This window comes from Lampris incognitus, chromosome 21, assembly GCF_029633865.1.
Source record: "Lampris incognitus isolate fLamInc1 chromosome 21, fLamInc1.hap2, whole genome shotgun sequence".
NCBI classification, from domain to species: Eukaryota; Metazoa; Chordata; class Actinopteri; order Lampriformes; family Lampridae; genus Lampris; species Lampris incognitus.
Genome location: NC_079231.1, coordinates 17,356,370 through 17,371,295, shown reverse-complemented (window position 1 = coordinate 17,371,295; position 14,926 = coordinate 17,356,370). Strand labels below are relative to the sequence as shown.

Below are 14,926 nucleotides of genomic sequence, written 5' to 3'. Positions count from 1 at the left end.
ACACACAAGACCATGAATCCATCTCACTTAAAGCCACACAGCCACAAATGCAGATAACCAGCTCTTTTGATGGAGCATCTTGTCGTCCGTTGATGAAGGCATCATAAGTGATGGATGCATCCCGCTCCGGCACTCAGTGTTCAATCTTTATCCCCCCCCCCCCCCGGCGTAATAAAGCACGTCGTTCCACTCCCATTTATGCTCCGTACCACCCACTCCCTTTGTTCCCCGTGTCTCCGAGCCGCCCATATGAAAGCCACGCTCAGCCAAGCCTTGTTTTGCTCCTCGGCGTGAATATCTGCTTGTTGTTCTTAGGGTTGTAAATAGACACAGCTGTCTGCCATCACCAGCTCTTCCTTGATTTATACTCCTACAAATCCCACAATGCCGCTGGACCAGCTGGAAGCCATAAGGCCAGTGTTTTGCTGCATATGCGTGCCCTTGAGTCCGTTCCAAGATGTAATGAAAGCCAGAGCCAGAATACTTCTGGATGACACTTCCTTTATGTGCCTCTGAACCCGATCATGGGTAGCATGTGATCGGGCCTGCGAGGCGAAAGGACGAACGCTGCGGTCATCGCCCGTATCTGACATGTAGTTGGAATACGAAAAGTCTTTTTTTTTCCTTTTTTTTTTCTTTTCTTTTTTTTTGTGTGTTATGACACATCTTGGAGCCGTGCCACCAGTTTCCTCCTAATCAGGCGATTTAGAGGTGATGAGCTTTGACTCGAGTTCTGTTTCACATCCTGGGCTGAAACAGGCCGAGGTCTCGGCGGCTTGAGGTTTGCTTGAGCGGTCTTTCGCACAAGCCCAAGTCCCTCACCTACCGGCCAACAGCTCGGCACAATGAATCGCCATTTGTTGCTGGCATTTAGAATATGTACCTGTCTGTACAGAATGAAAATGGAAAATGGGGGGGGGGGGTTGGCACTCTCTCACAATGTGCTTTTAAATCAGTGCGAGGAGGAGGAGGGGCTTAAACACCCGTCCCGTCCAGCCCAACACTGTTATGCTCCGAACCACTAATAGTTGCAATTAGTTAATGGACAGATAACATTTATTAAGGCTGCGGTAAGCACTTTTCTCTCCCATCCACCCCCACCCCACCTCCCCGTACCTTATCAGCTGCCAACTTCTGGTTGCCATGGAAACAGCATTAATTTTGCCATTGGCCATCTGAGACCTCTACTTCTGGAGGTGTGCCTTGCCAAGCAGCTACTCCCAATCCTGATCGCTTGCCAAGAGCAGTGAACTTGCATGCACGCGTGCACGTGTATGCACGCACACACACATACACACGCACACACACACTTTCAACACACACGGAAATTGAGAAAGTGAAAAGAAAACTCATCCCAAGGTACATGTGCCTCCATTCACATCACACTGACTTGAGGGTTTGGGGCTCGATTTAAAGGGCGGCAACCGCTGCTTATATTTTTACTGCATTGCAACTTGGACACTCGCATCCTTTTGTTCATCTCACCTCACCACTGTCAATGCAGTGGGTCTCCGGGAATGCTGAAAAGGACTCAAAAACACCACTGCTTTACTTTTAGCATTGCTGTCAGAAGGTTTTGTAATGGGTTTCAGCATCATATGCGTCAATCTTAAGGGAAAACCATCAATGATGATGATGATGATGAGTAACACTACTTATTTGCTGATGACATGTTTGCATCTTTATCCGTATGGAATGAACAGTCTTATACCATCTGTACACAATGTGTTGACTGTGTGTTTGGAAACAACATGTAGTATAAGTATCTTTCTCTATCAATAAAGTCATATTTTTCTATTACTTTAAGACTTGTGTCATTGAGTGCAACATCATGAGTAGAATCATTTATATTTATCATGAAATACAATGCAAAATTCAACATATTGTACCCATCCAAATGGGCTTGTGCTATATGCCGATATGTTATTGATGTCCAGATACAGTTTTTAGGTGTTAAGATACGGAGCGAAGCCTGTTTTGATTTGGTTCACCAGCAATCCAAGAAAAATGTGTTTTTTAGATGAGAACTGATGATTCATCCTACCTTAGATGAGTTTGCACAAAGCGAGTGTTTTTATAGCTCTGCGCCTGCCTTCCCATGTGTGCTCACTTTATTAAGTTATAATGGCCTACATATGTGGCTGGGTCCTTCATATTGTGTCCTGTGCTCCTCTCTGACAGATAGGAGACCAGTTGAATTTGGAGACAGTCGGCTTTTCACTGGCAGAGATTCGCTGGGCGGAGGTAAGAGACTACGCAAACCACCCACACTGATATGTATCTAGGAGAGACCAAACATGGGGCCCTAGGATATCACAGAACGCCTGAGTCATCAGTCCCCCTGCAGGCTGTGACTCTGAGCCACACCCTGCAAGGTCATATGGTTCATAGGGCGGCATGGAGGGTCGCTGGTTCAATCCCCGGCTCCTCCAGAGAGCATGCCGAAGTGCCCTTGGGCAAGACACCGAACCCCTAACTGCTCCTGATGAGCAGGTTGGCACCTTGCATGACAGCCTCCACCATCAGTGTATGAGTGTGTGTGTGAATGTGAGCCGTACAGTTTTCTCCATGTTTTTACAGCGGTGCATTTCACTCATTGTGGTCATGTATTTTCTTTATGTGCACTATTAGGAACAACAGAGTCTGCAAGCCCGGCTTAGTTATTGTGCCAAAAATACTGGGAACACTTTTGGACGGGGCCGAATTAAAAACAATGTTTTTAGGTGATTGATGGAATATGAAATGATGTAATGTTTCCACTGCAAAGACGTGTGAAAAATTGCTCGGCCATTTTAGCCCCATTATTCATGCAGCATACTACAATTTATAGTCGAGAATGCCACTGGAATTTCAAAATGGATCCCAGAATTCCAAAAAACATGTTACCTCCACACACATACACACACTCTCTGTCTCTCTCTCTCTCTCTGACTTCCCCACAATCAATAGTAGTGTTTTTTCTTCTGTCTCCCTCCACACACACACACACACACACACACATTGACATATCACTTACCACTCTCATTTTATCCCATAGCGTATCTTAATATACCCTCATCAGCCTGCCAACAACTGGTCAGCATTTAAATTATGGCTCATTCACTTCCACACATGCCCATCAGGCCCGTTGTGTGTCATGTGTACAGTCCCCCTTTTTACTGTCTGCATTGTCACTGTAAATTCATACCCTGTTGATTATTGTGTAATTTTTCATTGTTTATATATGAAGAAAGGAGGGGTTATAAAATTCACTGGGCGTCCGGGTGGTGTGGCACCGGTCTATTCCATTGCCTGCCAACACGGGGCTCGCCGGTTCAAATCCCCATGTTACCTCCAGCTTGGTCGGGTGTCCCTACAGACACAATTGGCCATGTCTGCGGGTGGGAAGCCGGATATGCGTATGTGTCCTGATCGCTGCACTAGCGTCCCCTCTGGTCAGTCGGGGCGCCTGTTCATGGGAGAGGGGGAACTGGGGGGAATAGCGTGATCCTCTCACGCGCTACATCCCCCTGGTGAAACTCCTCACTGTCAGGTGAGAAGAAGCGGCTGGCGACTCCACATGTATTGGAGGAGGCATGTGGTAGTCTGCAGCCCTCCCCGGATCAGCAGAGGGGGTGGAGCAGCGACCGGGACGGCTTGGGAGAGTGGGGTAATTGGCCAGGTACAACTGGGAAGAAAATGGGGGGGAAATCCAAAAAAATATTTTTCAGTCAACACACACACACACACACGTGTGCACACCCTCAGTTTTGTGCAAACTGAAAAAAAACCCACAGGGTTAAGGGTCAGGGTCAGGGTTAAAGGTCAGGTTCATGGTTCGGGTTAGCCCAAGGTCAGTATATCAAATGCTGGTCTGAGATGATCTCTCACCTTGCATATCTCCCTCCCTCCCTCCCTCCTTCCCAGGCTTCTCTCCCTCGGGGTGGAACACGGCGGCGCCCTCGTCCGACCCGCCGGTGACGCGCGTCTCGGAGAAGGACAACTCGTGGCTCTCCACGCTGGACCCCATCCTGGTCACCATCATCGTCATGAGCTCCCTGGGCGTCCTGCTGGGGGCGGTGTGCGCCGGCCTGCTCCTCTACTGTACGTGCTCCTACAGCGGCCTGTCGTCGCGCTCCTCCACCACGCTGGAGAACTACAACTTCGAGCTGTATGACGGCCTCAAGCACAAGGTCAAGCTCAACCAGCAGCGCTGCTGCACCGAGGCATGAGCGCAAGCCGGGGGGGAGGGGAGAAAAAAACCCAAGAAAGGAGAAGAAGAGGAAGTACAAAAAGAGGAGCGGGAAGAGAGATGCGACCGTTTCGTGAAATCCCTCGCATTATTTTCTTGTCTCGTCGGTTCACGTTAGTATCAGTTTACTTCCTCGCCGGTCCAAACCACTGAGAAAACGCCTCTTTATTAGCTCGTCCGCCAACCATCCCCCCCGCTTCCCTCAAAGTGGTACAGTCCAGGGTGTTATTTACTTCATTTTACTGTTTTTTGTTGTTGTTTTTTTTTTGGGGTGAAAGAGCCAACGAGGTAGAAGACTGAAGTCACCCAGATGGATCGTTCCACTGCGAGGGGCGCCGTGAGGCCTCAAAATACAAGTATCCGCACATATCAGACACATTCCTGCTCCGCCTAAAGAGAACTGTGTATACATACGTCCTGGATTTGTAAAAGGTGTAGTTGCTAAACTCGGAGGGGCCCGTTGTGTTGCGGAGCGCGGCAGTAGGGTAGGGACTTAGGAAGCCTCTTTATTTGATCACTGGTGAACATGGTGGCCTAGATCGTAGCTCCTTTCTGTGGGCCGTAGGTTTCGTCGTCGGGTTGTAGACTCTGCTACCTATCAGCCTCGGTTCTCCTCTCGGTTCATGACAGTCCATGGTATTTTTAGTCCCCCCACCCCCACCCCCCACTGCCCGCCCCCCAGTCCGCCTTTCTGCTAGGTCTCTCTATCTGCGTAATGTTTCTGTCCTGGCCCATTGCCAGGCCCTGCAGGCTGATAAGTACAGAACGTGGAGGCGTGTGCGTGTGTGTGTGCGTGTGGGTTTGGGGGGGTGGTGGGGGGGTGTATATCTCAACGTGTTCTGTTGACGATAGTTATTGTTAGATTTAGTTCAAGACTGTTGTTACTGGTTCCTGTCACAGAGAAGGTCATGTTTACATGGCGGTTAACGGCGAAAGGTCAAGGAGCCTCGGTCGGTGCAACCTATGGATTGCTTGTAAGGGCAGGGACTGAGCAGAACGACAGGAAGGGAAACAGAGAGACGGAGAGAGAGAGAGAGAGAGGGAGAAGTCAGACGGACTTTCTTTTTGTTTTTCTGCGGTCCGTTTGGACGGAGGCAGCGATTATAAAGAGAAAAATGAACGCCGGTGAAGCCGCCGACCGCCTGCCCGGTCACACAACGAGCCTTAAACGTGAACTTTTCCCCTAAATGTGGAGGAAATACCGTGGAGATGTGAGGAGAGAGACCTCTCCCCCACCTCCCACCCCCACCCTCTCTCTCTCTCTCTCTCAAATGTGGACCTCAAAAGCCATGTCTTATAGGGCCTGTCTTGCGCTATCACCCCCCCCACCCCTACCCCACCCCACCCCCATATCTGCTTATTGTTCTGTTGTTTTTTTTATTCTACTTTCTTTCGTATGTTGTCAGTCGCACATCAAGGCAGGACTTCTGTTGGACAGTTTGAATCAGAGAGGGTTTTGTCTTCGATGCTCCAAATGGACTCGTCAAGCCATGTGAAGGAGAGGGAGGAAGAGTCTTATCGCTGGGTCCTCTTGCACACATGCACATACATACACACACACATATATGCACACACACATGCACACACATATATGCACACACACACATATATGCACACACACATGCATGAACACTCAGCTAAAAAAACAACAAATGATACTGATCACATTCACGCAAGCTTACAGAGTTTAAGTGCTTATTATTTTGGTTATACACATATACCACAGTCATCAACATTCCCATGTACTAATGCTCTGAGATGTATACACAAAACCTAACAACCCACACACAGACACGTAAGCCTGGGCACACAAACACACACACACACACACACACACATACAACAAAAGAGTAAAAAGGCATGCTTACATTCATATCATAGTGCTGGGAACAATGGCCAGTGCTGAGGGGTCTATGTGTGGGTCATATGACCATGAATACTTAAGCCTCCATGACCAAACACACACACATACACACACACAGACACACACTCTCCCTCTCCTCAGAGGCCCACATCACTGGACCCCTACTGACTCTTTTCCAAGTGCCTTGGAGCCTCGGGGATCCAGCTTACCTTTGGAGCCGGTGTCAGATGATGGTAAAAGGACATTGACAGTGATTGCGCCCCCTTCTGCCTGGGAGGACCAAACACAACAAAAGGACAGGATTCCCCCTCCGCACTGCTCAGACTGCTGTTGTTGTTGTTTTAAAGGGGGCTTTGTACAGAAATGCTCTTTTTATGATTGTTATTATAATTATTGTTATGATTATTTAATAAAGGATTTATACCATATGAAGGAAACAACTAAGGTGAGGTTTTTTGATTGTGCAATCCTCTGAGGGTTATTGAGAAATTATTACAGATCATATCTGTAGCCATGTCAGCTGCAGGATTATTATCTCCGCCAGGGGGCAGGCTGAGTGAATCACAGGAGACGAACGAACGGATATTTAACTTGAATTAGCAACACGTAGCTTCCATCCAACTTCCTGTCTTCGCTCTGCTAGTTCTCCCCTCACAGCCGTCTTACTCCGCCATCCATCGTTTCACAGTGCCACCCAGTGGGGATAGAATGTAGTGTCCACAAACGCAACACCTCAACCTTTTTTTTTTAACCGTTATTACTGTATTATGTATATCATGGTTGCGGTGATTAAAAACCTTCGACAAACGCTCAGTCAACAGCGCGCATGCGCAACTCGCATCTACGGTTGAGTCGGATCGGGCGGCGACAATGGCAAAACCCCAAAACATGTATTCGGGTATGAGTCTTGAAAATAAACGAGAAGTCGATCGTTTTTCGCAAACCAGCAGATCCTTCAGTGCTGACCTCAGCACAGGAGAACTGGAGGAGAATTGGAGGAACCAAAAATAATCCGCCTTATTCACCCCGCCGCCATGCGGAGGTACGTGCCAGTCCCCAAAGTTAAAACTCCGCTCTAAAAATACACTGTCGAGAGTAGGATTAATTACAGCCACAGCTGGAAACCATCTCAGCAGCTACAATACAATATTTCCCCATGGCTGAGCTGTTATGAATGAAAGTCAATCAGCAGAGCAGCCTTTCGCCTTGATTCATTTTATATCATGAGAAACCGCGACGGTTAAACACATTTGAAGGTCTTTTCATAGGGGCTTTGAAATTATGATATTGTAGCGAATTCGGGGGACAACGCAACCACAGCAACTGCCGCGGCCAGGAAGCGAACCCGTATCGCCCGCACCGCAGGAGACGTCGCTGACCGCTCGACTAAAGGGTTAGATCCGCCAGCCCGCGGCCAGCGGGTCTTCTTATCCATGCACGTTACAATAGCCTGATCTGTCATTTCATAGCAGACCTGGTGGCTTTCGTGCGAGGGTCCGCCTAGGAGGCTGCGCATCCACAGACTGACGGGCAAAACATTTTCATTGGGTAGATTTGTTCGCTTGATCGTCGCATATTAACTTTTTCTTTCTCCATGTTTCCCATTCAATCGACTTGAGCGCTGCGTAAAAGTCTTATAATGGCTGGGAAAACACTGGTTTTTCTCTTAGTGTGCGTCTATGGGGAAGGGGGGGGGGGTGAAGTAGACCCGGAAGAGGAGATCTGCAGTCTACCGAGTGTGCACTCAGTCAGGCTTTCAGCCACAACGCAAACACGGACACAAATATGTGCAACCCCCCCCCCCTGCTTTCTAACTCGTTTTAAAGCTTAAGGTCAAACTTACTGTAGATTTAAGAAATAAAATACACGAGGAAACGTGCACTTGCTCTATCCCTGTTCCCCCCCCCCTCTCTCTCCCTCTCTCTCTGCCTCTCTCTCTCTCGCACACATGGAGCTTGCACTAACCTGTCAATACAACACACACACAACACACACACACACTCACTCACTCACACACACACACACACACACACACACACACACACACACACACACACACACACACACACACACACACACACACACACAGAGTTGTGTTGTCAGCCTGCTACAGTTGGCCTCTAATCTCCACATGATGTCCCATTAGTCTAGACCTCTGGTGGCCCTCATTTAGGAGCTCCAACATCAAAGCTTTGAAGTGCCCAGGCGTCCCAGCCACACACACACACACACACACACACACACACACACACACACACACACATACACTGATAACAGACAAACACACAGACACACACACACGTGCAATTACCCCACTTCTCTTTATAGTGAGCTTGCTCCGGTCTCCCACACACGGTTCCGTTTATCCTCATAAGCTTTCCCTCACCTAAATGCAAAAGCTGTTAGTGAACACAGCGCGAAGTTTCTGATGCAAAGCGCGATACCTCTAATCCCTTTGGGGCGTCGTTGGCGCCCGTTATGAGGGAGCCAAAAGGTTACGAGCTCTTTTCAGCGGTCCCTGGCGGCGGACCGTTACTCCACCGAGAAGGGGGGGGACACACGATACCGTTGGTGTCGTCTCGTTTCTCCGCCCCGCCTGCACCTTCGGGACGCGCCTTCTGCGCGGTGACATGCGTCATGATAATTGCCCGCTAATTGCTTCCACCTTACAACTGTAAAAAAAACAAATATATATATATATATATATATATATATATATATATATGTGCGAATTTGGGCCGTCTCAGACAAAAGATGATTAATGGCCGGATCAGACTGCAGCATAGTGTCACGTACACGAATAAGTAGACCCGTCAGCCGTCGGCTAATGGCTCGGACTCTTTAGTCGATTGGTTAACGTTGTCGCCCGTGGAGCGGTAGACACGGGTTCGCGTCCCGGGCGCGGTGGTTCCTGGACTGCCCCCCCCCCACGAATTCACTGCAATATTTTATTGTCTTTCACGATGGCACCGTGTCAGACTACTGCTGTAAATCCTAGTCCTGTCTTGGCCGCCAGACTGGCCGCACTACAAGTATGCTCCATCCATGCTATGATCCCGACCCGTCATCGTATGCTGTCATCACGTCATCTGCTGTCATCGCGACCGTACGCGAGTTCATAGGTCGTCGGGGATGCGGGTCAAGAGGTGTCAGTCATGGAAGAGGCGCTATGTGTGATGCTAGCGGTGTTGTGCTCGGAAAAGAAAAAGAAAACAAAGAAAAAGCGAATGTGGACCCGTCCCTGGGTGTCACGAAGAGGACGGTACGGGCTGTCTGTCCTTCAAAGAGGACTTGAGGTAACGAATGTGTCCATGTCAAGACAATTAGCCTAGCTAGCTAACGTTAGCTTCGCTGTATGTTAAAATAAGGTCCCCGAAATGATTGGGTTTCGGGACTTGTATAACGGCACGATACAAAGACGCGTTTTAATATCAGGTGGGTTCACAATCGCCTGAACTACAGCTCCTCATCCTATTGGTCAGCGTCAGGAACACGTCTTTGAGCGTCGGTCAGGGGTGTCAAACTTGCGGAGCCCGGGAGGTCATGTGGGAGTTTGTTTTTGTTTTTTTTAACTCGCACGCACGCATTATTAAGTCGCACGCTCAATTAAGTAAATTGCACGCACGCTTTAGTAAGTCGTGTGCGCGCTTTAAGTAAGTCGCACGCACGCTTTAGGTCGACAGCACGCATCGCCGCCCGCTGGCTCTGATCCGGTCTACGCTTGGCAGGAGCTCCACGTCAGACCGCAGCTCAGCTCATGACAAGGGTAAGGTGCATAAAGTGAAGTGTATTATATATCACAAGTTAAAGCACGTGACTTATCTAGCTATCAGCCCACACCGGTGAAGCTTTTTACTCACTGGAAGTACCGGAAGCGTTTAGCTATGGAGAGGTCAATCTATTTTGCAAGCAAGTTAGCTACAAATTCAGAACGGCTAACTTAATGTTAATGTTCATGTTGGCTAGCAGGCTAGCTACAACGTTTGCCTAAACTATAGCATGCCAGGTAACTAGTCAGCATTAGTCAGCTAACATAACTGAATACTTCTGGGTTATTTGCGGTGAACATGTGCGGTTCAGTGTTTCGGCTGTAACGTTACAGCCGAGGATAACCTGGGACAAAAGTCTGACACTGTAAGAAATTTAGGATGACCGTCTCACAATGTGACCGCTGCTACGACCTACGTCTACTAACCAACCAATAGGAACGCAGCACGAAATGACGCACTGATCGACGCGACGCGGAATCCTTGCTGGCGCTAAACACAAACAGACTTGTTAGCATCTGTGACCCAAATGCGATGGACTCAACCAAACGGGCAACAACACGAGCTGGGGCGACTTTTGAAAGGACTCGATTCCTGCTTGGCGTCATGTTTTGTTTGCCGCCCCCTTTTTTTCTCCCCAATTGTTCCTGGCCAATCATCTCGCTCTCCGAGCCGTCCCGGTCGCTGCTCCGCCCCCTCTGCCGATCCGAGGAGGGCTGCAGACTACCACATGCCTCCTTCAATACATGTGGAGTCACCCTCCGCTTCTTCTCACCTGACAGTGAGGAGTTTCACCGGGGGGACGTTGCGCGTGGGAGGATAACGCTATTCCCCCCCCCAGTTCCCCCCTCCCCCCTGAACAGGCACCCCGACCGACAGAGGAGGCGCTAGTGCAGCGACCAGGACACATACCCACATCCGGCTTCCCACCCGCAGACACGGCCAGTTGTGTCCGTAGGGACGCCCGACCAAGCTGGGGGTAACACGGGGATTCGAACCGGCGATTCCCGTGTTGGTGGGCACCAGAATAGACCGCCACACCACCTGGACGCCTCTGCTTGGCGTCGTGTTGCTCTACCAGCGGCGCAGATTGATTACGCGCGCCCGGACCTGGGTGAGGCAATTTCACTGTATAAACAGAAAATGACTCTGTATTTAGAAGATGAAGAAATAAATGGCGCAGCTAAACAAGCTAGGAAAATATGTTGTGGAATCGGAGATGAAGGATTAAAAAGACTGAACGCCAGTGGTCTCACTGATGATGAAAAGAAAAAGCCTGCCAAACTATGGGACTTCTTTGAAAAACAGCTAAAGTTGAACGTAAATTTCAGAATCCATAGACTGCAACTGATGCAACACAGACAGAAACCAGATGAGAATATTGATGATTTTGTGACCAGAGCCAGAACACTAGCACAGAAATGTCAGTTTTCAGACGAAGAGCTTAACGAGCGTATGATTGAGCTTATTATTGCGAGCACTCCCCATGATGCCCTGAGGAATGATCTATACAGCAAACCAAAAGGATATTCCTTAGCAGAGGTTCTGGCCGAGGGACGAAAATATGAAGCTCTGACAGCAGGCAATGAACAGTTAGACAAACTTAGCCTGTCACACAATGAGAGAATCCACGCTGTGGACCGGGACCGCATATGTCGTAACTGTGGGAGAAGCCACAAACCACATCGATGTCCTGCATATGAAGATGATGAATGCAATGCGTGTGGTGCAAAAGGTCACTGGGAGCGGTGCTGCAGGAAGGCCAAACGAGAGCGCCAGGAACTTCTTCCAGCCAAACCTGTGAAACACACAGGACAGTATGCACAAGATATAGAAGAGCTGTTTCCAAACCCGCTCACTACAAGGACTATGAGTAGAGACAATCAGACACAAAAGGAGGGCTCCGAATATGTTTATTGTTTTTGAGATGGACAATTCTGAGTGTGTTGTCTAAAAAAAAAAAAGAGAAGGCAACCTCTGTGTAATGAAAAAATGGAAAACTAAACAGGGGGGATGTAGTGATATAACGCCATGTATATCCACTGGAACTACACTAGGTGTTATGTACTACCCGGACTGTTATTATGGTTACACCACTACCATGTATGGTTATTACGTCTGCCTACTGAGCCACGATTAAACCTGAGTTCTATAACCCGGTGTGGTCATTGATCCTCGACCAATACTACCCCAAGTATTACTTCACATGTCGCACAGTGTGGCTTGCTATGAACTTATAGGATTGCTAAAATCGCACAGTCTGTCGGAGGCTTTAGTAGTTAGAGCTCGTTACAGGTATCTGTACCACGTTACCAGCCGAGCAGTCTGCCGCCGCTGCTGCTGCTGCTGGGTGGCGGCGACGGCAGTGGCTGTTAGCATGCTCCGGTCCGTGACATGATGGAGCCAATTAAACGTCTCAGCAACAAAAAAAAAACAAAAAAAAGAGAGAGAGCGAGAGAAAATCCCCGGTCAGCCGGTGAAGTGCGGTGCCATCTGCTCACCGGTTTGATTGATCTCGGCAGAAAAAAGAAAAAAGCACTCACGGCCACATCACACAACCGAACTTCGACAGGACGTTGCCAAAGAAGGCAGATTGTGTCATTGGCGCGCTCTGCCTCCTGTTTTCTCCACCAAATTATTCTTAACTTTTCGTTCCCCGGTCAGGGTGCGCGCGTGCGCGTGCCTGCGCCCGTGCAACCCGCATGTTGTTTTTGCAGCGTTTTTTATCGGGCTGTAATGGTACTCTCCGTAGGGGCCTTTCCCTTTTAACCATCAGATCAGAGAGTTCCTCCGCCTCTGAAGCCGAGGCGGCCTTCAAAGCCCAAAAAGGCCCTGGCGCCCCCGTAAGTCGATAGCACCAGATTGTGGAGGGAGCCCGTTTCAGGGTCGCGCAACAGGAAGTGGCTAAAACTCACAACTAATTAATCTGGGGGATTATGTAATTGAGATGGAAGCGAGGCAACGCACACGCAGCCCCATTAGTCGTCGTGGTTGTCGACGCAGTTTAAAACTCACTCTTGCTGCCCCCAAACGTCCCCACGCCGCCGTCATTACTGTAACACAACCCTTATGGGCGGAGGGAGTTTGTCGGTGATGTGTTGCATTATTGAGAGGACGCGACATAAATCCGGGTTTAGTTTACGCGTCATAATGTGATACACACTAAGAGCAGCGGTACGACAATACACAACAGTGGTTTACAATAGGGTAAATGGGACGACGGTAGCGTGCTTTTTAGTTTGAGCTATTTTTGTATCTTACACTGCCTTGGAGGCACCATTAATAAGCAATAGCCCCAGTGGAATAGAATAGAATAGACATTTTCAAAATATGAAGAGGGATTAGTTGGATGAGAACAACTTACAATTTCTAGTTCTCCGTCACCTCCTCTTCCTCCTCCTCCCCCGGCCCTCGCAGACTGACAGAGAACCACCTTGAGACCAAACTCTGACAGACACACACACAATTGCCTGTAGACATGCGTCAGGAAACGCACACACACACACGACGCGCTTACACACTTCTGTCATCTCCCCCCAACCCTGTCCCCGGCTCACCCATCACCCTGTCCCAGTCGTCTTCCTGGGAATGGGGCCCAGATCATGTTGCCGGGCCTGCCAGGGGTTCAAAGCACCTATCTGGGTCAGAGCAGGGAGGGTGTGTGTGTGTGTGTGTGTGTGTGTGACAGAGGTTCTGTGGCATCTTGTCTGCCAGCGACGCCGGTCCCGGTGACAATGAGCGTTTGCATCTTGTCTAAACACCAAGGCAGACCATCACTACCTCTCCCTCGTGGCATGATCATCTCCCCTGCCACCAGAGGATACTGGCTCTGAAAAACAAATACATGGAGGAAATGGCGAGGACGAGAAATGGTCTATTCAGAGCCCAGAACTGGGCCAGCGCCCTCTTCCTCATCACGAGGCAGGAAATTAAGTCGATGGGTAGATACTGCGTGCAATTTGAGGTAATGGTACGCCATATTGACTCCGGCAAATGCTGCCACCGCTGCCGCCGCCGCTGGCTCCTGTTCTGAATTTGGATTTTTTTTTTTTTTTTTGCAGGGGTTGTTTTTGTTTTTTTTATTTCACCGAAGGCCAAAGCGAGCGTCTGCAGCTCATCAGCAAACATTTGTGGGTGGAGTTCTGCTCACTTTGCTCCCAAAAGCGCCTCGGCACCAAAGCTGTCTTTAAACAATGCATGGAAAAACAAAGATTTAACCGTCCGCCCTCTTGTTTATTTCTGCTTAATCCAATTCAGGAGGATGGAGGCTGTAAACGTTCCCGGGGGCTGAAAAAAGGGAAAACCCCTTGACAAGCCCCCCCCCCATTCATATATTAAGCATGTCTATGGAAATGACTGTGGGAAGAGAGACAAACATAGGGACAACATTCACACAGACGGGATGGGATCAAACCCCCAGGACCCTCGTGCTGTGAGACTTTCTAAACAAGCTCACCAACTCAACCATTGTAACCAATATATTAGGTATATACAGTGTCGCTGGTGTGCACTGGATGTCTGGGCTTCTTCTCCTGGATCGCCACCTTGCCGTGGTGCCGAAGTCTGAATATGATCCCAAGAGCCGTGCCGTCTGGCTCCTGGTAGGGTCACCCAGGGCGGAGAGGTCAAGGGGGAGCGCGATCCAACAAAGCCCTCAACGGCGGAACTGGCGGCAGATGTCTCCAGGTCACAACGGCAGTGAAGGCTGCAACAGAAGGTGGTCCCCAATCGTCTTGGTTCTCCATGCCATTGGACTCTGGCCACCTCCTGCCAAGGACCGTGTGGTGGCTGCAGGAGCATCAGCCTCTCCGCGTAAACAGCTGTCACGTGCAGGCGTCCTCCAATTATACGGCTCCAGGATCGGCCTCTACGCCCACCTGAAGACCGAGAGGGACCCAGTTGGAGGATGGTCATACTCGACCCCAAGTGACCGCCAATGATGATGGTGATGTCTGTGCAGAGACGGGACGACATCAGGATTGTAGCTGAAATGGAAAACACACAAAGTTGACAGAAGTTTGATTCTAGTGATGAATTTAATTGAGATATGTGCAACAGTGCAAC

The 14,926-nt window shown here is 49.3% G+C and overlaps 1 protein-coding gene across 1 annotated transcript in view; it reads left to right on the top strand.

Moving 5' to 3' along the window:
* nrp2a (neuropilin 2a) overlaps positions 1-6,528 on the top strand; it is an 81,165-nt gene extending 74,637 nt beyond the window's left edge. Inside the window, exons 18-19 of the mRNA XM_056301095.1 lie at positions 2,182-2,244; positions 3,907-6,528. Of these exons, the coding sequence (XP_056157070.1) occupies positions 2,182-2,244; positions 3,907-4,211 (368 nt within the window). The 3' untranslated portion in view covers positions 4,212-6,528. The remainder of the gene's footprint in view (positions 1-2,181; positions 2,245-3,906) is intronic.
* Positions 6,529-14,926: the final 8,398 nt, after the last annotated feature.